This window comes from Trachurus japonicus, chromosome 17, assembly GCF_045865225.1.
Source record: "Trachurus japonicus isolate A0001 chromosome 17, Traja_1.0".
Lineage (NCBI taxonomy): Eukaryota > Metazoa > Chordata > Actinopteri > Carangiformes > Carangidae > Trachurus > Trachurus japonicus.
Window position 1 is genome coordinate 29900802 of NC_140923.1, and position 11385 is coordinate 29912186.

Consider the following 11385-nt stretch of genomic DNA (forward strand, 5'->3'; position numbering starts at 1 on the left):
TTTATAACAATGGTTCTCAAAGTGGGTCCTTGAGAGGTTCAAGGGGGTCCCCAACCTTTTCTCAAAATTTGTTTTTCAAGAAGTATTACTTTTTTTCCAGAAATGTCTTGCCATTGACTGTAATTTAAACACACATTGACTAAAAAAAGTAATGTTATTCATAAATAGTTGTGTATTTCTGGTATTTGTTTCAAGATTTTGTGTCAATTTAGGGGTTCTTGATGTACAAAAGTGAGGACTGCTTTATAACATGCAATATTTGATCAGTATTTAACATGTGAGTGGGATCATTAACACAGGTATGTCCGATATCCACTGGCAGTGAAGCAGGCCATGCCCCCCCCAGAGGGTTTATTCATATTTCACCCACTTTTTTAAAAAGATAATTAACTTGTTTTAAATAAATAATGTTTGCTTTTTTTCATGCAAATTGTATGATGTGTGCCCAGTGGTTTGTCACTGTATCATTTTCAGAAAAAGCTTCAAAGTTCAACCTCAAAGAACTCTAACAGTTCTTCTAATGATAGCTTCAGACTGGCAGACAGCCACTCAGTTGGGACTCGGACTACGCTGTGTCAGATCAGTGAACTTATGACTCTGTCACTGCAGGGTTGCAGTTCTGGACAGAGTGACAGACTTCCTGCTGTTTCTGGGCAAAGTGCTGATCGCAGGAGGAGTTGGTGAGTTTTTATGATCCACATCACACTGTTCATTGATGATGTTCTTACTGCAACTTATTTTGATATTGTATGTGTGTGTGTGTGTGTGTGTTTCAGGTGTGTTTGCATTCTTCTTCTTCACTAAGAAGATCCCTTTCATCCAGGAGGAAGTGCCTAATCTCAACTACTACTGGGTCCCTCTGCTGGTCAGACTCACTCACAACATAGCAACATCCAACATTGAATATGTCCATCCTGCAATTCCTGATATATAGTTATGAATGATTTTTCATTATCAAGAACAGTTTTACATGATTATGTAGTATGTATGTAGGGAGTATCATCCTATGGTATTACGTTCTATCTAATGTTTTTGTCAGTGAGTTAATCACATATCCATATTCTGTTACATATTAACATTGGTTGAGGTGTTTTTTAAAATGCATTTAAAGGGACAACGAGGAGTTTTGGAAAAGCGAAGCGTTTCCACACTACATTTATGAGCCTCCGCGCGCACTGTGAAATTCTTTGACCGGTGCAAGACAGACTCATGTTTTCATCCATCAAGAATTAAAGTCAGAGGTTCAAAGACAATCACATACCATCGTAGTTCCGACCATAAACGGCGATTCTGCGGCGTTATTCTCATAACTCGCCGCGAAACCGAAAGTAAAAAACGCTGGTCGGCTCGACCAGCATTTCTGCCACCACTAATAATAACAATATAACGATAGAGACAAAACTATATATTTATCGAAAATGGGCCCATTAACAAGTGTGGGTAGTTTAGATTCATCCACATTAACGTGAGACTTTTTTATAACAAAATAGAAACTCCTCGTTGTCCCTTTAAGGTTCCCCAAAGTTGAGCTTTAAGTTGGTTTTATAAGGTTCTAAAGTTGAGCCAATTAGCATTTAGGAAGTGTTCAAGACCAGGTTTGCATCTTTTTGATGTTGGCTCACTGTTTAGTGACGGCTGGAAAAAAAAACAGTTTGGCAGAAAATCTAAACACAGAGAATGTGATGTACATTCTGTCAGCTGTGATCAGATGTGCAGATCCTGCTCCAGTTTCCCTAACATGTGTGTCTCTCACATCAGACTGTGGTGATCGGTGCCTACCTGATTGCACATGGCTTCTTCAGTGTCTATGCGATGTGTGTTGACACACTCTTTCTCTGCTTCTGTAAGTACGACATTGTCATTACTGCCTTTGGTACATTACAGTATAGAATTTGTACATGTAGATCAGTCTTTCTCAAATGGCCAAAAGTGGCAAAAGATTGGTCAGTGGACCACTGGTGGTCCATGAGCGGCCTCTAGTGGTCCGTGAAGTGACATGGTAACATATCATGTTTTAAAAGTTACAGTGTTTCAAACTGGCTATGTCAAAGGTGTATGGTTTTCAATATTAAGGCTGTTTTCACACATGGTGCGAAAATTTTTTATTTTTTTTTATTTTTTAGTTTGTACAGTTAGTGTTCACATATTCGTCTTTTCACTCTGGACCAAATACCACACCACTGGTGGGCTGTCATGTTTCCATGACGTCTGACCATGTATTATGTCATATTTAAATTACTCCTGATTGTAAAAATTTAACTTTGAGCAGTAATGCTAAACTTTAACAATGGAGACACACGTACGCAGAGGCAGGTTATTTGTAGCTCTGTTCTTTTAGTTTTATATCATTTGTATTTCCAGGCTCTGCAAATAATAGATTCTGAAAATGAAGTGCGGCTGCCGGAATTAACTACGGGAGCCTTTTTAGCTCAAATTTGTAGTGTACACCAGGCATTTGGAGCAGACAGAGATCCAGCTGCGTTCACAATACAGACCACACAAGTGTTCAACTGTAGCCACACCGAGACGGCTGCCGCAAGCAACTATTGTGTTCACACTGACCCAAACGCACGCACTGAAAAAGTTTGATGTAGATTAATGCACGGAACTTAAATAGGCCCCAGTGTTATTATGGTATCTTTTTAATTATATAAAAATGATTGATAGTAATAGTAATACTGCTTAAATGTATATTTAAAAAAACATACAGTTAAAATGACAGCAAAGAAACCCAACAGGTAAGATAATGATAAAGAATGCCACAAGAATCGAAATAAAAAATATTACAATAATTCATTATTATATCTATCTAGTTTATGTTTCTCACAGCCATGATCGAAATGCACATGTTCTATCTACAACAAAACTAGGCCATTTGTCTTTTCCTGTAACAGAGGAGTCTCCATCTCCAACAAACTGTTTCACTGATCATAGGAACAATGGGCCTCATTCACCAATATCTTCTTAAGAACCTTCTTAGATTCTTTCTTAAGTTGTTCTTAAGAAGTTCCTTAAGAAAACCCTACGTCAGATTCATCAACGCGTTCGTAAGCCTCAGAATTGTTCGCAGCTGTGTTCTTATGCCATCTCCTCGTAAGTTGAGGGCGTGTGCCAGGTGACTCTAATTAACATAGGATTAGCATAGGTAACGGCCCCATCAATGCCCGTAAAAGGGCATGAGACTGCAGGGCCGTGTGCACACAGAGCCCACAGGCACTGAGCAGAGGAGGTGAAGTGAGAAAGAAAGTTGAAATGCTCAAATGAAAATCTGGGAGGGGGCACCAGACTCCAAACATAAAAAGAACTTAAGTAGTGAAGTGGCGCTACTGCGGCAGGAATGAAACAAAGAAACAAACAAAAGGCTTATATTTTGTTTATATTTTATATTTATATTTAGGCTGTATTTAGTTGCGTCAGCAGTGGATGCAGCTCTTCGGTTGTTATCAGAGAGACCACACTCTCACGTGTGCCATCATAAATATCATCATATTATCACATATGAAAAAAAAAACAGTTGTGTGTAGTGTGAACACTTACAGTAGGCTAAGTGCACTGTTGCAGCCCGCAATTAGGAAAAAAAAATCATATCGGCAGCTGCCCCCCCCCCCCCCCCCCCCCCCAAAAAAAGATATGATATGAATTTAGTGTCTGTAATGTTTTTTAAGAGACTGCAATGATTTGTCAATTATTATTATTAATATATATGATTATTAAAAACATCATAAAAGATACGAAAATAATTCTTATTCAAATCATATAATGTCATACAACTGCAGAACAAAAGAAAGCGCTATAATCGGTTATTTTTGCAGAAGTCTCAGCACCTAAAAGTGCGTAAGTATACTCCTGACTGTTCTTAGATTTTGTTCTTAGTTAAGAACAAATTCTGGATAAGAAAACATTCATGAATGCCACAATCTTCGTAAAAACTTCGTAAGTAGGACTTAAGAACAAATTTGTTCTTAAGAACGGTTCGTGAATGAGGCCCATTATTATGTTCATTTGTTGAACACATAATTATCTCTTTCAATTCTGGCTGTTTAACAACACTAACCTCTTGTCTTTTCTTTCTTTGTGATCTCTCTCATCCTGCTGCACAACTTCCCATCCATATAACTTCCTGTTACTCTACCACTGCTGTCCCTTTTTCCATCTATCCATCTATCCATCCATCCATCCATCCATCCATCCATCCATCCATCCATGTTCTTATTCTCCTATACTTCCCCTTCCTGCATGTCCCTGTTTTTCCGGCCAACCAGGCGATGACTTGGAGAGGAATGACGGTAGTTCAGAAAAACCTTTCCTCATGTCTCCCGAGCTGCACAGAATTCTGGGGAAATCCAGTCATTCGATGTGATATCCTGTCTTCCTGTCGGCTCCACTCCGTCAGCAGCCAGTCTGCTCACTCTTAACTCAATCTGTGAGGGACAGCCACCTCTGGATTGACATCACCTGTCATATTCCATGAGATGTTTGTGTCCCAGTACTGACACATATAGCACTGGATGGTTTTGGACCAGATCTTTGGAGACCATCGATTTTTTTTTCTGCAAAGCTCAACTTTACAATGGCTGGTCTAGCTCACCATTACTAAACATGCTGAGACACAGGAAGGCAATTCCTAATGAGGTCTAACGTTGGAAGAACTCAAACGCCGTGCCATCATGTCAGAAACATGAGGAACCAATACAGAATCTGCAGACTTTTCACAACTTAATTCATTCTTAATAGAGATGGAACTCACCTTAAACCAAGGCAGCTCGATCCAGGACTAGGTTTTTGCTGGACTTTGTTTCTTCCAGAGCCTCTGCCATGTCAGCGACTTACTGAACTGATTGAGGAGGTTCATGACTCAATGCCATTGTTGGTCTAACAGGGTCCTTCAAAGTCAGGATTTTGTTTTGTATTTGGGTTCAGTTTGTGTAGGAACCTAAAAACCTCATTTGAACTTCTGTTTTTGATTTTATTCAATGTTCATAAAACTGTTGTGCAAAAACTTCAAAATGTGTGAAAAGTAGTTGAGCTAGAAACAAGCCTGGATGCAAAAATGTTGCTCCTCAACCTTGTGGTTGTCAAACGGACTTATGGTACTGTAAATTCATGCCTATTCCTATCCAATAACCTCTCAGTGTGTCACTAACTGCAGCTGTTCACTTTTTGTACACAATATATGGGCACCAAGTAGAAAGTGCCACTTGATTTTACTAGTTTATCAGTGTACAGTATCAAGACATTTCTTGGAGCCCAGACTCAAACCCACGTGATCATCAGGATTCTGGACCTTTTTTTGTGACAGAACACAAGAGGTTAAAGGGACAACAAGGAGTTTCTATTCGGTTATAAAAAAAGTCTCACGTTAATGTGGATGAATCTCCGCTACCCACACTTGTTAATGGGCCCATTTTCGATAAATATATCGTTCTGTCTCTATCGTTATTTTGTTATTATTAGTGGTGGCAGAAATGCTGGTCGAGCCAACCAGCGTTTCCTTCGTGGCGAGTCATGAGAATAACGCAGCCAAATCGCCGTTTATGGTCGGAACTACGACGGTATGTGAACCTCTTTGAACCTCTGACTTTAATTATTGATGAATGAAAACATGAGTCTGTCTTGCGCCGGTCAAAGAATTTTACGGTGCGCGCGGAGGCTCATAAATGTAGTGTGAAAACGCTTGTCAGTGCCCGATCCGTACCCGGAACACGATCCGTTCCAGCGCTTCTGCGCATGCGCCGTTTTACGGCATTAGCTTCAAAGCTATGCTAACTGCTAGCCTAGCAGTAGAGCAGCTAAAAGTCCGCCGTAGCGTTGTTAAAACGTCACTTTATTAATTTTAAATATTTTTTCATGCGAGAAAGTCACAGTTTAGAGTCCTAATCTGTGGTCAGTTTATCCAACTGACGTCTGTTTGGAAGTTTGCTCTGGTTTTGGGAGAAGTGCAGAGCTACAGGGAGCAGCCACCGGGAGCTAACGTTAGCTCGCTGCTCGGCTCATCTCAGAGGCAGCAGCCGGCCGGCTGAGGTGATTGACCGGTCACCCAGACGTCGTCATGCCGGTGGAGAAAGGAGCAGATTAATTTATGGTCTCATTGATTAGTTTGTGTAAATGAAAAGTGAAGCTTCAGGAGGAGCTGGTCAGAGGAGCAGTGCTGACTTGCTGCTGTCTGTATGTGCAGAAATCACCACATTTACATCAATAAATAAATGTTTTATAATTAACTGATCGGTCTACATTACAATTTTAATTTAATCAGAAATAGAACAGAGGGGAATTCGTTGCGACGTGCTTGTGTTTTTCCTCATAGAACGTCTCTGTTTTCATCCATATCCGCGGTGTCTGCCGTAAACTAAAAGAAGGGGGGAGTGCACATGTGCGTGCGCATGCGCAGAAGCGTCCTGGAACGGATCGTGTTCCGGGTACGGATCGGGCACTGACAGACCCCCCACCCCCACCCCATAAGGAAATACATCAAAGTGTGTGTTTTTCTCATTGTGCAGTGCTGGAGCAGGAGATGAACCGTGGTTCACTGGCTCGCCCTTTTCACATCAGCAACACCCTCAGGAAGACCATCAGTGGACGTCTGAGAAAAGACATGAACTCAAAAAGACACAAAGCCAAAAGAAAAAGGGGAATCCTTTCATTCACAGACTGTTAATTACATAGTAGTTACTTAGTAATTATGTAGTAATGTGAGGAAATTACAGTTAAGTGGGCTGTTAATTATCCAGCAATGTGATGGTTTTGTAAAAAAAAAAAAACTGTCAGAGTAATGACAAGTTGAAGTAACACGAGTAAATGACTGCAAAATATTGGGTCATTATGGAGTCGGATACTGTTCAGTCACTGTGGGCTATACTACTTACTGTAACATTTCCTTTATAATTACAAACCTGCCCAATACTTTTACATGACTTTACAAGTAATTATACTGTGATAACTCAACATTATTCTGACTTTACTTGACTGTCACTTCTTGGAATATGTTTCACATTACTGTACCACCAAATATGTACATCATCCTACTCAACTGTTATTTTCAATCTCTTCACATTACTATATAATAACCATATTACATTGTTAGCAGCTTGAAAAGTACATGGGTTGGTAACCCCAAAACTCTTGCCTTTTAAATGAACTTTTTTTTTTATCAACAAAGAGAAACAAATACTGTTCATGTCAGTGTTGCCACTGTTTTTTTGTTTGTTTTATTGTTTTGCTGAAACAATAAACTACATTCACTCTATGTCCAGGCATCACTTGTCCAATCTGTGGCAGCATGAATATGCAATGGGGTCAACACAAATTCAACCTATACCAGAACGTAATGTAAGCCATTTAATCCTGAGCCATGTTCACAGTTGCAACAGTGTATATATAGATATGTTTCTATATAGGAGACAGAGACACATGTTAATAGATTGGCCTTTGATACATAAGGCACTGTGAGGGACAGACTGTGTTATCTGTCATTTACAACAGTGATCCCCAACAAGCACATTGCAGGGGGTACCGGAAGGGGTGTCGGAACAGCGGTGTGTCGGAGTGGAGGTGTGTCGGAATGGAGAGCCGTCCCCTGGGCTGACATAAAGGCTCAGGGGGTACACAAGACCAAAAAGGTTGGAAAACACTGGTTTACAACGTGCAACTCAACTATTATCATCAGTCAGACTCAGACTACTCAGGATCTGTCAGCAGTTATCAAAAAGTCTGACTGACTAGAATAATATTGGACCTGTCAACATTTCTCCTTCAGCTTACACACAGATATGTATTGACTGTTGTTGTTTCAAGCTGTTTGAGGAGGAAAACCTCTCATATCACTTTCACATTTCTCCATCAGCTTTGAATGAGTTCCCAGAACGAAGACTCAAGAAAAGATTTGATTGATTCTTTGGTGTATTATTGATGATATGAAGCTAAAGTTTGTTCGCACTTTGATCAGTAAAGTCAGATCAATCACCCTTGTTGAGTAATTTCATGAACACATCTATCTATCAATCAATCATCTCCTCATTGATTATGATCATGATATTTACACTGTGATTAAAGCTCATAGATCCTATTAGAGAGTGAATTTGAACAACAACAACATTTGATCTGACAAACACATCAGCGTAAATGTGGTTCTAGATTTTTTTGTTTCCACAGTGAGAACAAACCTCAGTGATAAAGAAGCTCTGCTGATTTCTCTGTTAAGGCCCAAACAACAACACACAAACACATCAACACAAATACCCAGCAAATATTTAGAGCTCAGAGAAGTTTCTATTTTCATGTGGAGAAACATAGGTTCAGATAAAGAACCATCATCATGAGCAGTGATCTCCTCCACGGCTCCAGCTCCACCTCAGCAAACTCAAACATCAACACAACAACAAATGACAAGAGGTCAAAGTCCCGCCCATAAAATTTGATTGACAGGTGACCTCTGTGCAGTGCAGAGACACAACAGCAGTGAGCTGTTAGCAACAAACATGGAGACTAAAGAAAGTGATGAACTTGATTACAGTTTTTAACCAACTGCACCTTCAATGATCTTTGTCTATTTGAGTTTACAAAACTCTGCTGTGGCTCCATCCCAGTAAAGCCCAAGTCCAGCATGTAGAGGCTGAGTGAATGTGGTCTGGACTCTGTGGAGGAGAGTCATGGTTCTAGAGACGCTGTAGAAGGACAGAATACCTGCTCTGTGATCCAGGTACACTCCTAGTCTGGAGGGCCGAGGACCTGAGACTGGAGTCTCGATGTTGTTGAACCAAAATTTAAAACTGTTGTTGGCAAAATCAAAAACTAACACCCAAGATTTGTCATTATGTCCAAATCGACATTCATCCGACCCGCCTGCTCTGCTGATATTCTTGTATGCGACTGCTACATCAACTCCTACTCTCCTCTCCACCTCCCAGTAACAACGTCCAGTCAGACTCTCTCTACTCAGGACCTGGGACCAGCCAGTAAATCTGTCTGGGTGACTAGAATAAAACTGTTCTTTATTCATTATTGTTACTTTTCTGTTTCCCTCAGATAATACCAGTTCTGTGTGTGCTGTGTTTGGATCCAGTGTGATTTCCTGTGAATATCTTAAGAAGTCAGCTCTGGTCCTGGGCTCTGGTGGTGACAGTAAAACATCCACTTGAGTCTCAGTCAGTGAGACGTTTGTCCATGTGTCTCTCAGAAGGTCCTGTAGTTTATCTCTGAGCTCTGACACAGCTGCTGTCACGTCCTCAAAGTGTCTCAGAGGACGGACATGGGTGCTGGATGAGTGTGTAGACTGACTGAGTGCTGACAGTGAGGGGTAGTTGTGTAGATTGTGATCCTCTGTGTGTGACAGCAGCTTCAGCTCAGCGTCTTTCCTCTTCAGCTCAGTGATCTCCTGCTCCAGCTTCTTCTCAAGCTCTTTGACTCCACTCACTTGAGTTTCCTGCTGGGATCTGATCTGCTGCTTCAGCTCAGAGCTTCTTTTCTCCATCAGACGGATCAGCTGAGTGAAGATCTTCTCACTGTCCTCCACTGCTTTATCAGCAGAGCCATTGATGGCCTCCACCTCCTGTTGAAGCACCTTCACATCTTTCTCTGTGTCCTGGATTCTCTGCTGGATTTTCTGTCGACTCAGCTCCAGCTCTCTCTGCCTCTCAGTCCTTTCTGCTGCAGCTGAGACTATGTCGTGGCCTTTATGTTCATCCACAGAGCAGAGATAACAGATACACTGCTGATCAGTGCGGCAGAACATCTTCATCACCTCGTGATGACGAGAGCAGATGTTCTCCTGGAGCTTCTTGGAGGGCTCCACCAGCTTGTGATTCTCAAAAGCCAGAGACTCATAATGAAGCTGTAGGTGTTGTTTACAATAAGAGATCATACATGTCAAACAGGACTTGACAGCTTTGCGTTTCCTCCCAGTGCAGACATCACAGGCCACATCTTCAGGTCCAGCATAGCAGTGATCAGCAGGAGCAGCTTGGAGTCCAGTCTTCTTCAGCTCCTCCACTAAAGCTGCTAACATGGTGCTTTTCACCAGCTCAGGTCTTGGTATGAAGTTCTTCCTACACTGAGGGCAGTTGTAGATTTTCTTCCCATCCTCTCCATCCCAGTGGCTTTGAATACAGTTGAAGCAGTAGCTGTGTCCACAGGGAATAGTCACTGGATCCTTCAGTAGATCCAGACAGATGGAACAAGAGAAGGTCTCCTGGTCCAGATGAACTCCTTTCTGCGCCATTTCACCTCTCACATACGACGACTGTCTGAGTTTCACTTGATCACAAGTGAAACTAGTCTGAGCTCTGATCTCAACAACATGTGTCTGTGCAGTGAATGGGGCCTGTCAGCTCCTCCTCTTCACCACATGTTGGTTCCACCCATCTTCAAACTGTAGATCTGAAGGGGAGGGAACAAGGAAACACATCAACAGAGCAGAGCTCTCTGTGTTTGAGAGCAGGAAGAAGAGGGAGGGGGTCAGGTCATCTTCACTACAGCTGTCAGATCATTGGAGTGGAGCACAGCACAAATAAGTACTCAGGTAAAATACAAGTACCTGCAGTCTGTCAGTCAGTGGGATTTGAGTGTAGTCATGGGCAAACCCTAAGATTGCTATCTATGCTCACGCTTCTGGGTAAAGGTTGCCAACCTTATTTTTTTGTTAGAAGGAACCCCTAGGAGGAATAATAGGGGTGTTGTCATCTTGGATTTTTTTTGCTGGTGACCACTAGAGGCGCTATAACATTCAAATACTCAATTCATGCATATGCTCGCAATAATGGTCAAAATGTACAGTTTATATGCATAATTTTCAATGTTCAAGATTTTATATTTAGGGAAATGGATAAAAAAAACCAATTGAAAAAGCAATTTTTAATTGTATTGCTATATTTTAGCCAATGTTGGTAAAAAAAAAAAAAAAAATTAACCAATAACCAGCGTTTTTGACATACACATAATAAGCATCTTTTTTGCAATTATAATATTCAAGATTCTAACTAGTAATGGGATGTTATGCTAATTTGAGCTGAGGGTCTTCCAAAATTTTGCAGCAGCCCCCCTTCTGGAGCTAGAGCTCTGCACCATGCTTTTGCCATCAGTTTCACTTTCTGTGCTTGATTGAACATACAGTATTTCACAAAAGTGAGTACACCCCTGCCATTAAAAAAAAAAAAAATCTATCTTTTCATGGGACAACACTGAAGATATTACACTTTGATACAATGTAAAGTAGTCAGTGTACAGCTTGTATAACAGTGTAAATTTGCTGTCCCCTCAAAATTACTCAACACACAACCATTAATGTCTGAACCGCTGGCAACAAAAGTGAGTAGGTTACACCCCTAAGTGAAAATGTTGCCAGGGGTGAAATATACTCATTAAAAACGGTTTGGGAAAGATAGGACTCTGAGC

At 41.0% G+C, this 11385-nt stretch overlaps 2 protein-coding genes across 3 annotated transcripts in view; one reads left to right on the forward strand and one right to left on the reverse strand.

Annotated features, from left to right (window-relative positions):
• The window catches only part of LOC146971003 (choline transporter-like protein 5-A), a 47501-nt gene extending 40657 nt beyond the window's left edge, over nucleotides 1-6844 (forward strand). Inside the window, exons 19-22 of one of the 2 annotated variants that reach the window (XM_085804889.1) lie at nucleotides 610-680; nucleotides 777-865; nucleotides 1759-1843; nucleotides 6498-6844. In XM_085804889.1, the coding sequence (XP_085661015.1) occupies nucleotides 610-680; nucleotides 777-865; nucleotides 1759-1843; nucleotides 6498-6655 (403 nt within the window). In that variant the 3' untranslated portion in view covers nucleotides 6656-6844. Of the gene's footprint in view, nucleotides 1-609; nucleotides 681-776; nucleotides 866-1758; nucleotides 1844-4262; nucleotides 5157-6497 lie in introns of those variants that run through there. The other variant, XM_085804890.1, reaches the window with a different exon arrangement.
• Nucleotides 6845-7919: 1075 nt separating this feature from the next.
• Nucleotides 7920-10243, reverse strand: LOC146971004 (tripartite motif-containing protein 16-like). The gene has a single exon (XM_085804891.1). The coding sequence runs from the start codon at nucleotides 10211-10213 to the stop codon at nucleotides 8543-8545; it is 1671 nt and encodes a 556-aa protein (XP_085661017.1). The 5' UTR covers nucleotides 10214-10243; the 3' UTR covers nucleotides 7920-8542.
• Nucleotides 10244-11385: the final 1142 nt, after the last annotated feature.

Coding starts and splice junctions, on each gene's coding strand:
- LOC146971004 (XM_085804891.1), bottom strand. CDS start 10,213: ATGGCGCAGAAAGGAGTTCATCTGGACCAGGAGACCTTCTCTTGTTCC.